The 11,426-nt window shown below is 41.8% G+C and overlaps 1 protein-coding gene across 2 annotated transcripts; it reads right to left on the bottom strand.

Moving 5' to 3' along the window:
• Positions 1-73: 73 nt before the first annotated feature.
• Positions 74-11,406, bottom strand: LOC129830851 (phosphatidylserine synthase 1-like). Of its 2 annotated transcripts, none has more exons than XM_055893649.1 (13): positions 11,008-11,402; positions 10,609-10,700; positions 10,252-10,296; positions 10,023-10,147; positions 5,415-5,573; positions 4,965-5,116; positions 2,907-3,048; positions 2,466-2,578; positions 2,173-2,238; positions 1,591-1,690; positions 1,285-1,353; positions 1,099-1,165; positions 74-998 (listed from the first exon to the last, which is right to left on the bottom strand). In XM_055893649.1, exons 1-13 carry the CDS (start codon positions 11,268-11,270, stop codon positions 907-909), a joined length of 1,485 nt encoding a protein of 494 aa, XP_055749624.1. In that variant the 5' UTR covers positions 11,271-11,402; the 3' UTR covers positions 74-906. The 2 variants fall into 2 exon arrangements, 1 of the variants encoding a protein (XP_055749624.1); XR_008755643.1 differs by having other exon boundaries at positions 966-998; positions 1,099-1,180; positions 11,008-11,406.
• Between the last annotated feature and the right edge of the window lie 20 nt (positions 11,407-11,426).

Here is an 11,426-nt window from a genome sequence, read left to right as displayed (position 1 = left end):
CTGCTACCTGACTCTCTGCTACCACCAACTGGTACAAATTGGTCATAACACAAAGGACCACAAAACACTCATGTTTTAAATATTGACTGTATCATGTTTTAATTATTTATTAGAAAGCTATAGTCATATACATTATCTTGCAACAGTGTGCGGTTCACATCATTCATATAAAAACACATGCACTCTTAATGCTTGTATAAAATCAAAGGTTAATCACATTACCTTTCACACACTCACCTGAACAAAATAGGTCACCATGACATTCTAAACATTCAAGGCCTGGAATTATTTCTACAAATCCTCATAGAAAAAAATGTGAATTCTGACTTTCAATATACATGTATAACTTTAACTTATTGATTGAAAAATAATTTAATCAAACTCTGAATACTGAAGTTGTAAACTGGGCATCTCAACATTTCAGGCTTTACCTTCAGATTATTACATTTTTCATTGTTAGTTAAATCCATCCTGTAATACTTACGGTCATCATTTGAACAACACAAAAGGAGAAGGGGGAAATAAACAATTGCATTCAGTACCCCTTGGTGTACAGTAAATTATGTGAAAAGTGTAAACTCAAAAGTTGGTGCCTCCTCATCAAAAGGTAAATGCAACTTTTGTTGAACAGTTCTTGATCTCATACACACAGTAAAGTGGTAGTGGTCACCAAAGTGTAGTAAGTCGCTCTGAATAAGAGTGTCTGCTAAATGTTTAAAAGGTAAATGTAGTAAAGCTCTCCGCTCAGCCTATGCTTCATTTACTTTCTCCTTGTTCAAACACCTATTCAACCAATGTAATATCCCCACCTCTTGAACCTCCTCTCCCAAATTCTCCTCCTTCCATCTCCCCACAGAGTTGTTGGGTGCCGTAGGGATGTAGTCCCTTCATTGGCTCTCTTTGCTTTTAATCATTGTGTCCATTGACAGCTTTGGTTCTCCCAGAGCCTCTTCTTCGTTTAGATGAGCTGGCTGAGTTATTCCAAGAGTCTCTCTCACCTACAAGAGGACAAACAGTAAATAGGCTCCTTGATGAACATCAGCAAATATGATTATGCTTTATATATAAAAACACATTCCACTTGACTCTGATGCTTACCTGTGATGTCATCAGGGACGTAACCACACAAGTCTATTAGGTTACCATCCTCACGCTCAGAGACGCTCTAAATGAGAGGGTTCTTGATGGTCAGTCAGAAGCAAAAATAACAATTAAAAATACTAAACTGGACAAAGACTCTTATGGCCAACAGTCTTTCTGTGCAACAATTGACTGTGGGCTTACCTTTAACTCAGGCTCATACTTCTGCTCATACCGCACCATCCCATACAGACAGAGAAATGTGATGAAGGCCTACAGAGAGAGAGGTACAGAGCACTGACACCACAATGAGAGCACTCATCTCCCACATAGCAGTCACATGTCAGAGCATGCCAATGGTATTACACAGCCTAAATAGCACATCATTGTTATGGACACTTGCGATATAGGAATTGGAGCAGGGAGAATTGTTTAAGGTAAACACATGTTCGTGCACACACACACACACACACACACACACACAGAGAGTGAGAGAGACACGGCTCTTACCACACACAGAAGCCACTGGAACACATATCGGCCTTGTGTTTTGGAGAACACATCCTGACCAAACTTGATGCACGCTAGGGCCTCCAGGAAGGCTATGGCCCTGTGGGTTAGATAGAGACCGTTGTTAACGGACACTCACCACCAAACATTCACCTCTAACAATAATTGCATTTTACAACAAGCATTATCTATAGCAAAATATGTTTTTTTGTTAATGGCACTATGTTAAAATGCACACAGTCACAGAAAACAAATACATTTCCTCAGTAATTCTAGTCACCAGACTGCAGAGGGTACATAGACCTTTGCTGCGCTTATAATATTGAAGGGGTGAAGCCAGGGGCATATAAAGCCCTCAATGTTTTCTATTTAATAGTGAGAGAGCAAGTCTGGTCACCATGGTTACTAGAGCCTAGTCAGGGCAATCCCTAGCTTAGGACTGAGATGAGGTCAGCATCTTTACAATATTTTGAATAAAACTGTACATGACCTAATTTCCCATTCACAGCATTTCTGAGACGTTTGTCAATGACGTGGTCGCAACATTAGAAATGGCCACTAGAGGATCCAGACAAGACTTACCCAAACATCCAACATTGTGTTCCCACTCTTTTGCACTGTGTGTCTGTCAGATACGCATAATACTGTCTGAAAGAACAGGAAGACGAACATTAGATACAGTTTATATACAGCCATGACAAAAACAACTGTCAAATCATTACGATAAACAGAAAGGTTTATAGAAATAGTTCAAAACTTATTTATTTCAACTCAATTCCATCTATATGAGAAGAGACTGCAGTTGTCTGTCAAAACCCCATTGTGCCTCTATAATGTAGAGCACGTGTGGAGTGGCATGTTGGAGGGGTCCCTACCGTACAGTAGGGGCTGTGATGATTCCAAGGAGGAGGATCCGGCACCAGCTGAGCGTGTGAAACGCCTGGAACACGAAGATGTGCTTCAGGAAGAAAGTGTTCAACTCAGTCAGCTGTTTAGAGGAAAGGAGGACAGACAGGAATTAAGTAGTCCAGCAACATGTATATTAAAATCATCACTGAACACACAACTTAGATACCATAACATCTAGCCCATAATCTTCAGCACCGTCAATAAGACAAGATCATAGAAAACAAACTGTTGTAAATGTAAACATTTTTAACATACAAATAAAAATATTGTTCAACTCTGTTTGTTTCCCAACAGTGTTCAATCGCAAATGACTTATCAGTCAATATACACAGAGTAATGACATAAATGGACTCTGACTTCTAACCCTGACACTACATACTATGTATCATTTCCAGGTCAGAGGTCACCTGCCAGAGGATCATAAAGAGGTAGATCCCAGCCAACCTCTGGAAGGAGGACTTGGGGTCTAACCAGCGTATGTAGGTCCAGCTGGCTGGGGTGAACTGGAGCAGAACTCTTTTCAGCTTCCCTGTGGTCGTATGGATGTCTCTGAAGACACATCATAGATACAGATATACAACCAGAGGTACACCTACACACTGGGAAGTACCACTGATGGGTGTTCAGACACAGTTAGACACATAAGGTTAAACACACAGATACAGGCATAAAGAGAATTTATTTTTATTTTTATTTTACCGTTATTTTACCAGGTAAGTTGACTGAGAACACGTTCTCATTTGCAGCAACGACCTGGGGAATAGTTACAGGGGAGAGGAGGGGGATGAATGAGCCAATTGTAAACTGGGGATTATTAGGTGACCATGATGGTTTGAGGGCCAGCTTGGGAATTTAGCCAGGACACCGGGGTTAACACCCCTACTCTTACGATAAGTGCCATGGGATCTTTAGTGACCTCAGAGAGTCAGGACACCCGTTTAACGTCCCATCCGAAAGACGGCACCCTACACAGGGCAGTGTCCCCAATCACTGCCCTGGGGCATTGGTCAGTCTATGTAATGGAAAGGCATGCTTTGTACACTCAGAAAGAGAGAAAGAAAGAGAGAAAGACAGAAAGAGAGTGAGCGAGAGACAGAGAAAGCGAGGTGAATGAGGAGCTGACATTTGACTTAAATGAGCACATCCAATAGAATAAATTAGAGGCAACATATGGACTGAAACCTAATTATTTACCTAACCTAATTACATACGCTGAGTGTACAAAGCATGCCTTTCCATTACATAGACTGACCAGGTGAATCCAGGTGAAAGCTTTGATCCCTTATTGATGTCACTTGTTTAATCCATTTCAAATCATTGTAGACGAAGGGGAGAAAACAGGTTAAAGGATTTTTAAACCTTGAGACATTTGAGATATGGAAAGTGTATGTGTGCCATTCAGAGGGTGAATGGGCAAGACAAAATATTTAAGTGCCTTTGAACGGGGTATGGTAGTAGGTGCCAGGCACACTGATTTGAGTGTGTCAAGAACTGCAACGCTGCTGGATTTTTCATGCTCAACAGTATGGTGGTAATTACAAGATTATGTTATAATACTTTTATTCCATCAAATGGTTGTTTTATTCAACAGCATATAGGGTTTTTATAACTCTATTGTGTCTGTGAACTGAAAGTGGGCCTCTGGGAGATAAAACTGACAGGAGGTTTACAATGTCTTTCGGATATCGCATTCCAGAGCATGAGTTAATGTTTCTGTTCTATAGGGTATCAGGGAGAGATGACCCCAGGGCCAGACCTTGGTATCTACACAAAGATAACTGTTTTTAACTGCAGATACTGTCTGCTGTGAATTATCAGTATCTTTCATACAAATCTTAACCTTGTGACCCATTCCATACATCTGTTGTTCGTCATATAGACTGAAGGGGGTTTATCTTAGCTATAAAATACCTTTGTCTCGGGGCTCTGAAAGAATCATCTGGGGGTGATTCATCGACCAGCCATCACAGAGCACTCAATCAATTCACTTTATATGTGTGTGTGTTGTATTGACCGGCTTCCTTATTAATAAGTGAATACAGATTTAGTTGAAGTATAACTCTAACTTGTGTGATAAGTTTGTCTCTCCTCATTTGATAGTAAAGAAATTAACCACCACAACAGTTTCCTATGTGTATCATGAATGGTCCACCACCCAAATGACATCAGCCAACTTGACACATGTGGGAAGCATTGGAGTCCACATTGGCTAGCATCCCTTTGGAACGCCTCGACACCTAGTAGAGTCCATGCCACGACTAATTGAGGCTGTTCTGAACATTAAAAGGGGGAAACTCAATATTTAGGTGTTCCTAATGTTTTGTACACTCAGTGTAAATGAGAAAGCACACATGCAATTAATCAGAGCAGGCAGAAATTCAATAGAATAATGTAGTTTAACTGAATTGTGCCATCTGTCATGAGACTACAGGAAAAGGGAGGAATCCAATAGAAGGATAACTCACTTGATGCTGGCCCATTGGTAGGTGTGCATCTCCAGGAAGTTACACACAGTCATGCCCAGCCAGATGCCCCCTCCATTACAAAGCAGGAAGTCCAGGATCACCTGGTCCCACCAGCACTCAGAAAAGATAGGCAGCAGGTGCATGAAGAACAGCTGAGAGAGCGAGACAGAAAGAGAGTGAGCGAGAGACAGAGAAAGCGAGGTGAATGAGGAGCTGACATTTGACTTAAATGAGCACATCCAATAGAATAAATTAGAGGCAACATATGGACTGAAACCTAAATGTGATCTGTTGTTAGAAATTGAGCAGGACTTCACAAAGACATGTGTGTCCCAAAAGGCACCATATTCCCTTTATAGTGCACCACTTTTAAGGGTCCATATGGCTCTGGTCGAAATTTGTGCACTGTATAGGGAATAGGGTGCCATTTGGGATGCACATTTTATTTACCTCAGTGAGCTCCCTGGTGACGCTGATGGTCCAGCAGACGCCGTAGCTGCGGATGAGCAGGGCCTTCATGACCCAGCCCGCAAAATTCCCAAACACGAAGATGTCAAAGTGGCTCAGGATCCGCTCCCAGGTTATTACGTGGCAGTTCACTGAATATTCCTGCAGGAGGAGAAAGGCCAGGTAAGACATGAACACAGAAAAGGCAGATAAGACATAATACAGTGGTGGGAAAGGGGTATACCTTGTCAGTTGTACAACTGAATGCCTTGAACTGAAATGTGTCTTCTGCATTTAACCCCTCTGAATTAGAGAGGTGCGGGAGGCTGCCTTAAATCAACATCCACATTTTCGGGGCCCAGGGAACAGTGGGTTAACAGCCTTGCTCATGGGCAGAACTACAGATCTTTACCATGTCAGCTCGGGGATTCGCTCTGGCAACCTTTCGGTTACTGGCCCAACGCTCTAAGTGGATCGGCAGTATGGTGAGTCATGATGATTCTAGACTCTGACATCCAGGTTTCGCTCACGTATAGTTGAGTCAAGATTTGGGAGGAAGGCCTCATGAGACAATGGGTACATTTACATGAACACAATAATACACTTATTGTGAATACTCTAATATAATATAGTTTGATTAAAACGTTTACATGCTTTGCAAGAAGAACGATTTCCCTATTAATTATTTTTGGGAAGCCTATTTGATTCTGAGTTCGGACATATAAAAAGTGTGTTTGTGAAAACGAATTTCTAAAATGCATACTTTCAGATTGCCCAAACTCACTTATTTTATCATTGGAATGTGATACAAAATGAGGAAACGTGTGCTTCAGGACCATGCGGACGCCTCCGAGAGGTCGGGTAGGCTGTTTGGAGAGTTTATCCAACTGGATAAAAAATAAATAATAAAAATAATAGATATCTAGATCTATATATAAACTCAGCAAAAAAAGAAACGTCCCTTTTTCAAGACCCTGTCTTCCAAAGAAAATTCGTAAAAATCCAAATAACTTCACAGATCTTCATTGTAAAGGGTTTAAACACCGTTTCCCATGCTTGTTCAATAAACAATTAATGAACATGCACCTGTGGAACGGTCATTAAGACACTAACAGCTTACAGACGATAGGCAATTAAGGTCACAGTTATGAAAACTTAGGACACTAGAGGCCTTTCTACTGACTCTGAAAAACACCAAAAGAAAGATGCCCAGGGTCCCTGCTCATCTGCGTGAATGTGCCTTAGGCATGCTGCAAGGAGGCATGAGGACTGCAGATGTGGCCATGGAAATAATTTGCAATGTCCGTACTGTGAGACGCGTAAGACAGTGCTACAGGGAGACTGGATGGACAGCTGATCGTCCTCGCAGTGGCAGACTACGTGTAACACCTGCACAGGATCGGTCCATCCGAACATCACACCTGCGAGACAGGTACAGGATGGCAGCAACAACTGCCCAAGTTACACCAGGAACGCACAACCTCTCCATCAGTGCTCAAACTGTCCGCAATAGGCTGAGAGAGGCTGGAATGAGGGCTTGTAGGCCTGTTGTAAGGTAGGTCCTCACCAGATATCACCGGCAACAACGTTGTCTATAGGCACAAACCCACCATCACTGGACCAGACAGGACTGGTAAAAAGTGCTCTTCACTGACAAGTTGCGGTTTTGTCTCACCAGGGGTGATGGTCGGATTCGCGTTTACCATTGAAGGAATGAGCGTTCCACCGATGCCTGTACTCTGGGGCGGGATCAATTTGGAGGTGGAGGGTCCGTCATGGTCTGAGGCGATGTGTCACAGCATCATCGGACTGAGCTTGTTGTCATTGCAGATATTCTCAACACTGTGCATTACAGGGACGACATCCTCCTCCCTCATGTGGTACCCTTCCTGCAGGCTCATCCTGACATGACCCTCCAAGCATGACAATGCCACCAGCCATACTGCTCGTTCTGTGCGTGATTTCCTGCAAGACAGGAATGTCAGTGTTCTGTCATGGCCAGCGAAGAGCCCGGATCTCAATCCCATTGAGCACGTCTGGGACCTGTTGGATCGGCGGGTGAGGGCTAGGGCCATTTCCCCCAGAAATGTCCGGAAACTTGCAGGTGCCTTGGTGGAAGAGTGGAGTAACATCTCACAGCAAGAACTGGGAAATCTGGTGCAGTCCATGAGGAGAAGCACTGCAGTACTTAATGCAGCTGGTGGCCACACCAGATACTGACTGTTACTTTTGAGGGCCACATTATTCAAATTCTGTTAGTCACATGTCTGTGGAACTTGTTCAGTTTATGTCTCAGTTGTTGAATCTTGTTATGTTCATACCAATATTTACACATGTTAAGTTCGCTGAAAATAAACGCAGTTGACAGCGAGAGAACGTTTTTTAGTTTGGACACCTACTCATTCAAGGGTTTTTCTTTATTTTTACTATTTTCTACATTGAAGAACAATAATATATATATATATATATATATATATATATATATATATATATATATATATATACACACATACTACCGTTCAAAAGTTTGGGGTCACTTAGAAATGTCCTTGTTTTCCATGAAAACATACATGAAATTAGTTGCAAAATGAATAGGAAATATAGTAAAGACGTTGACAAGGTTATAAATAATGATTTTTAATTGAAATAGTAATTGTGTCCTTCAAACATTTCATCAAAGAATCCTCCATTTGCAGCAATTACAGCCTTGCAGACCTTTGGCATTCTAGTTGTCAATTTGTTGAGGTAATCTGAAGAGATTTCACCCCATGGTTCCTGAAGCATCTCACACAAGTTGGATTGGTTTGATGTCACTTCTTATGTACCATACGGTCAAGCTGCTCCCACAACAGCTCAATAAGGTTGACATCTGGTGACTTTGCTGGCCACTCAATTATAGACAGAATACCAGCTGACTGCTTATTCCCTAAATAGTTATTGCATAGTTTGGAGCTGTGCTTTGGGTCATTGTCCTGTTGTATGAGGAAATTGGCTCCAATTAAGCACTGTCCACAGGGTATGGCATGGCATTGCAAAATGAAGTGATAGCCTTCCTTCTTCAAGATCCCTTTTACCCTGTACAAATCTCCCACTTTACCACCACCAAAGCACCCACAGAGCATCACATTGCCTTGACAGATGGTGTCAAGCACTCCTCCAGTATCTTTATATTTTTTCTGCATCTCAACAATGTTCTTCTTTGTGATCTGAACACCTCAAACTTATATTTGTCTGTCCATAACACTTTTTTCCAATCTTCCTCTGTCCAGTGTCTGTGTTCTTTTGCCCATCTTTATCTTTTCTTTTTATTGGCCAGCCTGAGATATGGCTTTTTCTTTGCAACTCTGGATAGAAGGCCAGCATCCCGGAGTCGCCTCTTCACTGTTGACATTGAGACTGGTGTTTTGCAGGTACTATTTAATAAAGCTGCCAGTTGAGGACTTGTGAGGCGTCTGTTTTCTCAAACTAGACACTTTAATGTACTTGTCCTCTTGCTCAGTTGTGCACCGGGGCCTCCCACTCCTCTTTCTATTCTGGTTAGAGACAGTTTGCACTGTTCTGTGAAGGGAGTAGTACACCGCGTTGTACGAGATCTTCAGTTTCTCTGCAATTCCTTGTATGTAATAGCCTTCATTTCTCAGAACAAGAATAGACTGATGAGTTGCATTAGAAAGTTCTTTGTTTCTGGACATTTTGAGCCTGTAATTGAACCCACAAATGATGATTCTCCAGATACTCAACTAGTCTAAAGACGGCCAGTTTTATTGCTTCTTTAATCAGAACAACAGTTTTCAGCTGTGATAAGATAATTGCAAAGGGGTTTTCTAATGATCAATTAGCCTTTTTAAAATGATTAACTTGGATTAACTAACACAACGTGCCATTGGAACACAGGAGAGATGGTTGCTGATAATGGGCCTCTGTACGCCTATGTAGATATTCCATAACAAATCAGCCATTTCCAGCTACAATAGTCATTTACAACATTAACAATGCCTACACTGTATTTCTGATCAATTTGATATTTTAAAAATGGACAAAAATGTTGCTTTTCTTTTAAAATCAAGGATCAATGACCCCAAACTTTTGAACAATAGTGTGTGCGTACGCACATGCATACATATATACACATACATACATACATACATACATACATACATACATACATACATACATACATACGTGTCCCACTTCTAAAACCAAAGTTGCACCTCTGTCTCCCGAAAATGTCATTGGATTACATTACCCTCCGGATTGGAGAGCTTTCCAAACCTAAACCATGATCACTTCATCAGAATTTAGCCTACCTTTTCATTGTGAAAACATAGCATGGATTTAAACTAAAGGATGGATGTAATAGGATAAATGCTAGAGGGAATGGAGGGGGGAGTCATGGATCATCTTGAATACAAGCTCCAGGGTTTAGTTTCCCCAAACTATAGATCTAGGAACAGCTGCCCCTCCCCCAATCATAACCTGACACATTAGTTGGAAAAATGCTGATCTGACCCAAGATCAGCGTCTAGGGGCAACTACACCCACCGAATATGGTGTCCGGCATGCGGTGAATGAATACAGTAACATATTTAGATTTTTTTTTAAATCACTCACCATGATATCAGCCTCACGGGTAGCATAGCGTAGGTTGGGGTCCACCCAGTACATGAGTCTCTTCACCTGAGCCCAGTTCAGGAAGAGGAGGATGACCAGGAACAGGAAGTACAGAACACTCATACCTGACAACAACAGGAAGGAACCAATCAGAGCTGAGTTCCATGAACATGGCTCCATAGAGGAGTTCCCCTTATGATGACATATACTGTGCAGTAGGCCTACTCACCAAATACCATGCGCCAAATCGCAGGATGTGGTCGGGTGAATGGACCTGAAGTGGTTAAATTAAATACTGCATTTACACACTTATACGTGCATCTACCATTATAAGAGTGGCTATACCAAAATCCTCATACACTGCACTTCCAAAGTTAACGTAGCATATACTGCAAACAGTGGGTATCCCATTCACTCGTACAATCAAAACCATGTCAAGCTGCAAAAGGCCATGCTTGAGACTAGTTTTGAATCTTTGAAGAACTCAAAAGACATGAACATCTATTATGTGACCAATGATCTACACTAGAACAACAGGTGCTGGGCTGGGCTATTGTCAAGTACAAGGCAATGACTGAGTGAGTACCATTGGGGAAGGCCAGGACACTGATGATGAGGAAGAAAGAGACAACCAACAGGAGACCCACTCGAAGGTTGTTGTCAGCATCTGTATCCTCCCTGGCAGAGAGAGCAGGGTTTAACATTTAAAAAAAGCATTGGCTGAGATATGCAATATGTACCTTATTCTCAGAGGATAAAGTGAGGTTTACTATGATACAGTAAACCCGAAAATGTGACATTTAAAAAAAAGTTTGCTTGATTTTTGTATGTATTACAATAAGGAACATTAAAATGTCTAAACGTACGTAGTTCGGTTATACAATTGAATTTACACTTGGGTTAGATTAATAGGCAAAGTTATCACAACCACTAGGTCTACTTGCTGGTCCAATGAGCCGTCTACTCTCTACTGTCATTGGGTTACCTGGAAAATACGAAGTAAATCAAACTAGCCACAGTGAACGTCAAGAGAGTGAGAGTATGAGGCTTGTAGAAAACGTCGATGCTGATGTCCTCCACCTGTTGCTCGTTAATCATCCGAAAGTGTAACATGTAATTCACATCATCCTTGCTTAATGTCCGGGACCCCAAAACAGGTGCCATGGCGAGGGCTAAGGACTTTCTTTTTTTTTTTAAGTATCTGTCAGCACTTCCAGACAGGACAGGTTTGTCTGCCTGTAAATACATGGATGAGTACTGGGAACGACAAGGGGCAGAGAGAGTACTGAGCAAACCAGACAACGGCGCAACCAACTCAACAAAATATAGGGGTGTAGTAGGAATGCATATTCCAATACCAGCACTCCCAATTCATTCACTGCCATTTTTCTTCGGATAGAGTTT

The sequence above is a fragment of the Salvelinus fontinalis genome, chromosome 32 (genome assembly GCF_029448725.1).
Source record: "Salvelinus fontinalis isolate EN_2023a chromosome 32, ASM2944872v1, whole genome shotgun sequence".
NCBI classification, from domain to species: domain Eukaryota; kingdom Metazoa; phylum Chordata; class Actinopteri; order Salmoniformes; family Salmonidae; genus Salvelinus; species Salvelinus fontinalis.
The sequence above is the reverse complement of the archived record's forward strand: the minus strand, read 5'-3'. Positions and strand labels throughout refer to the sequence as shown.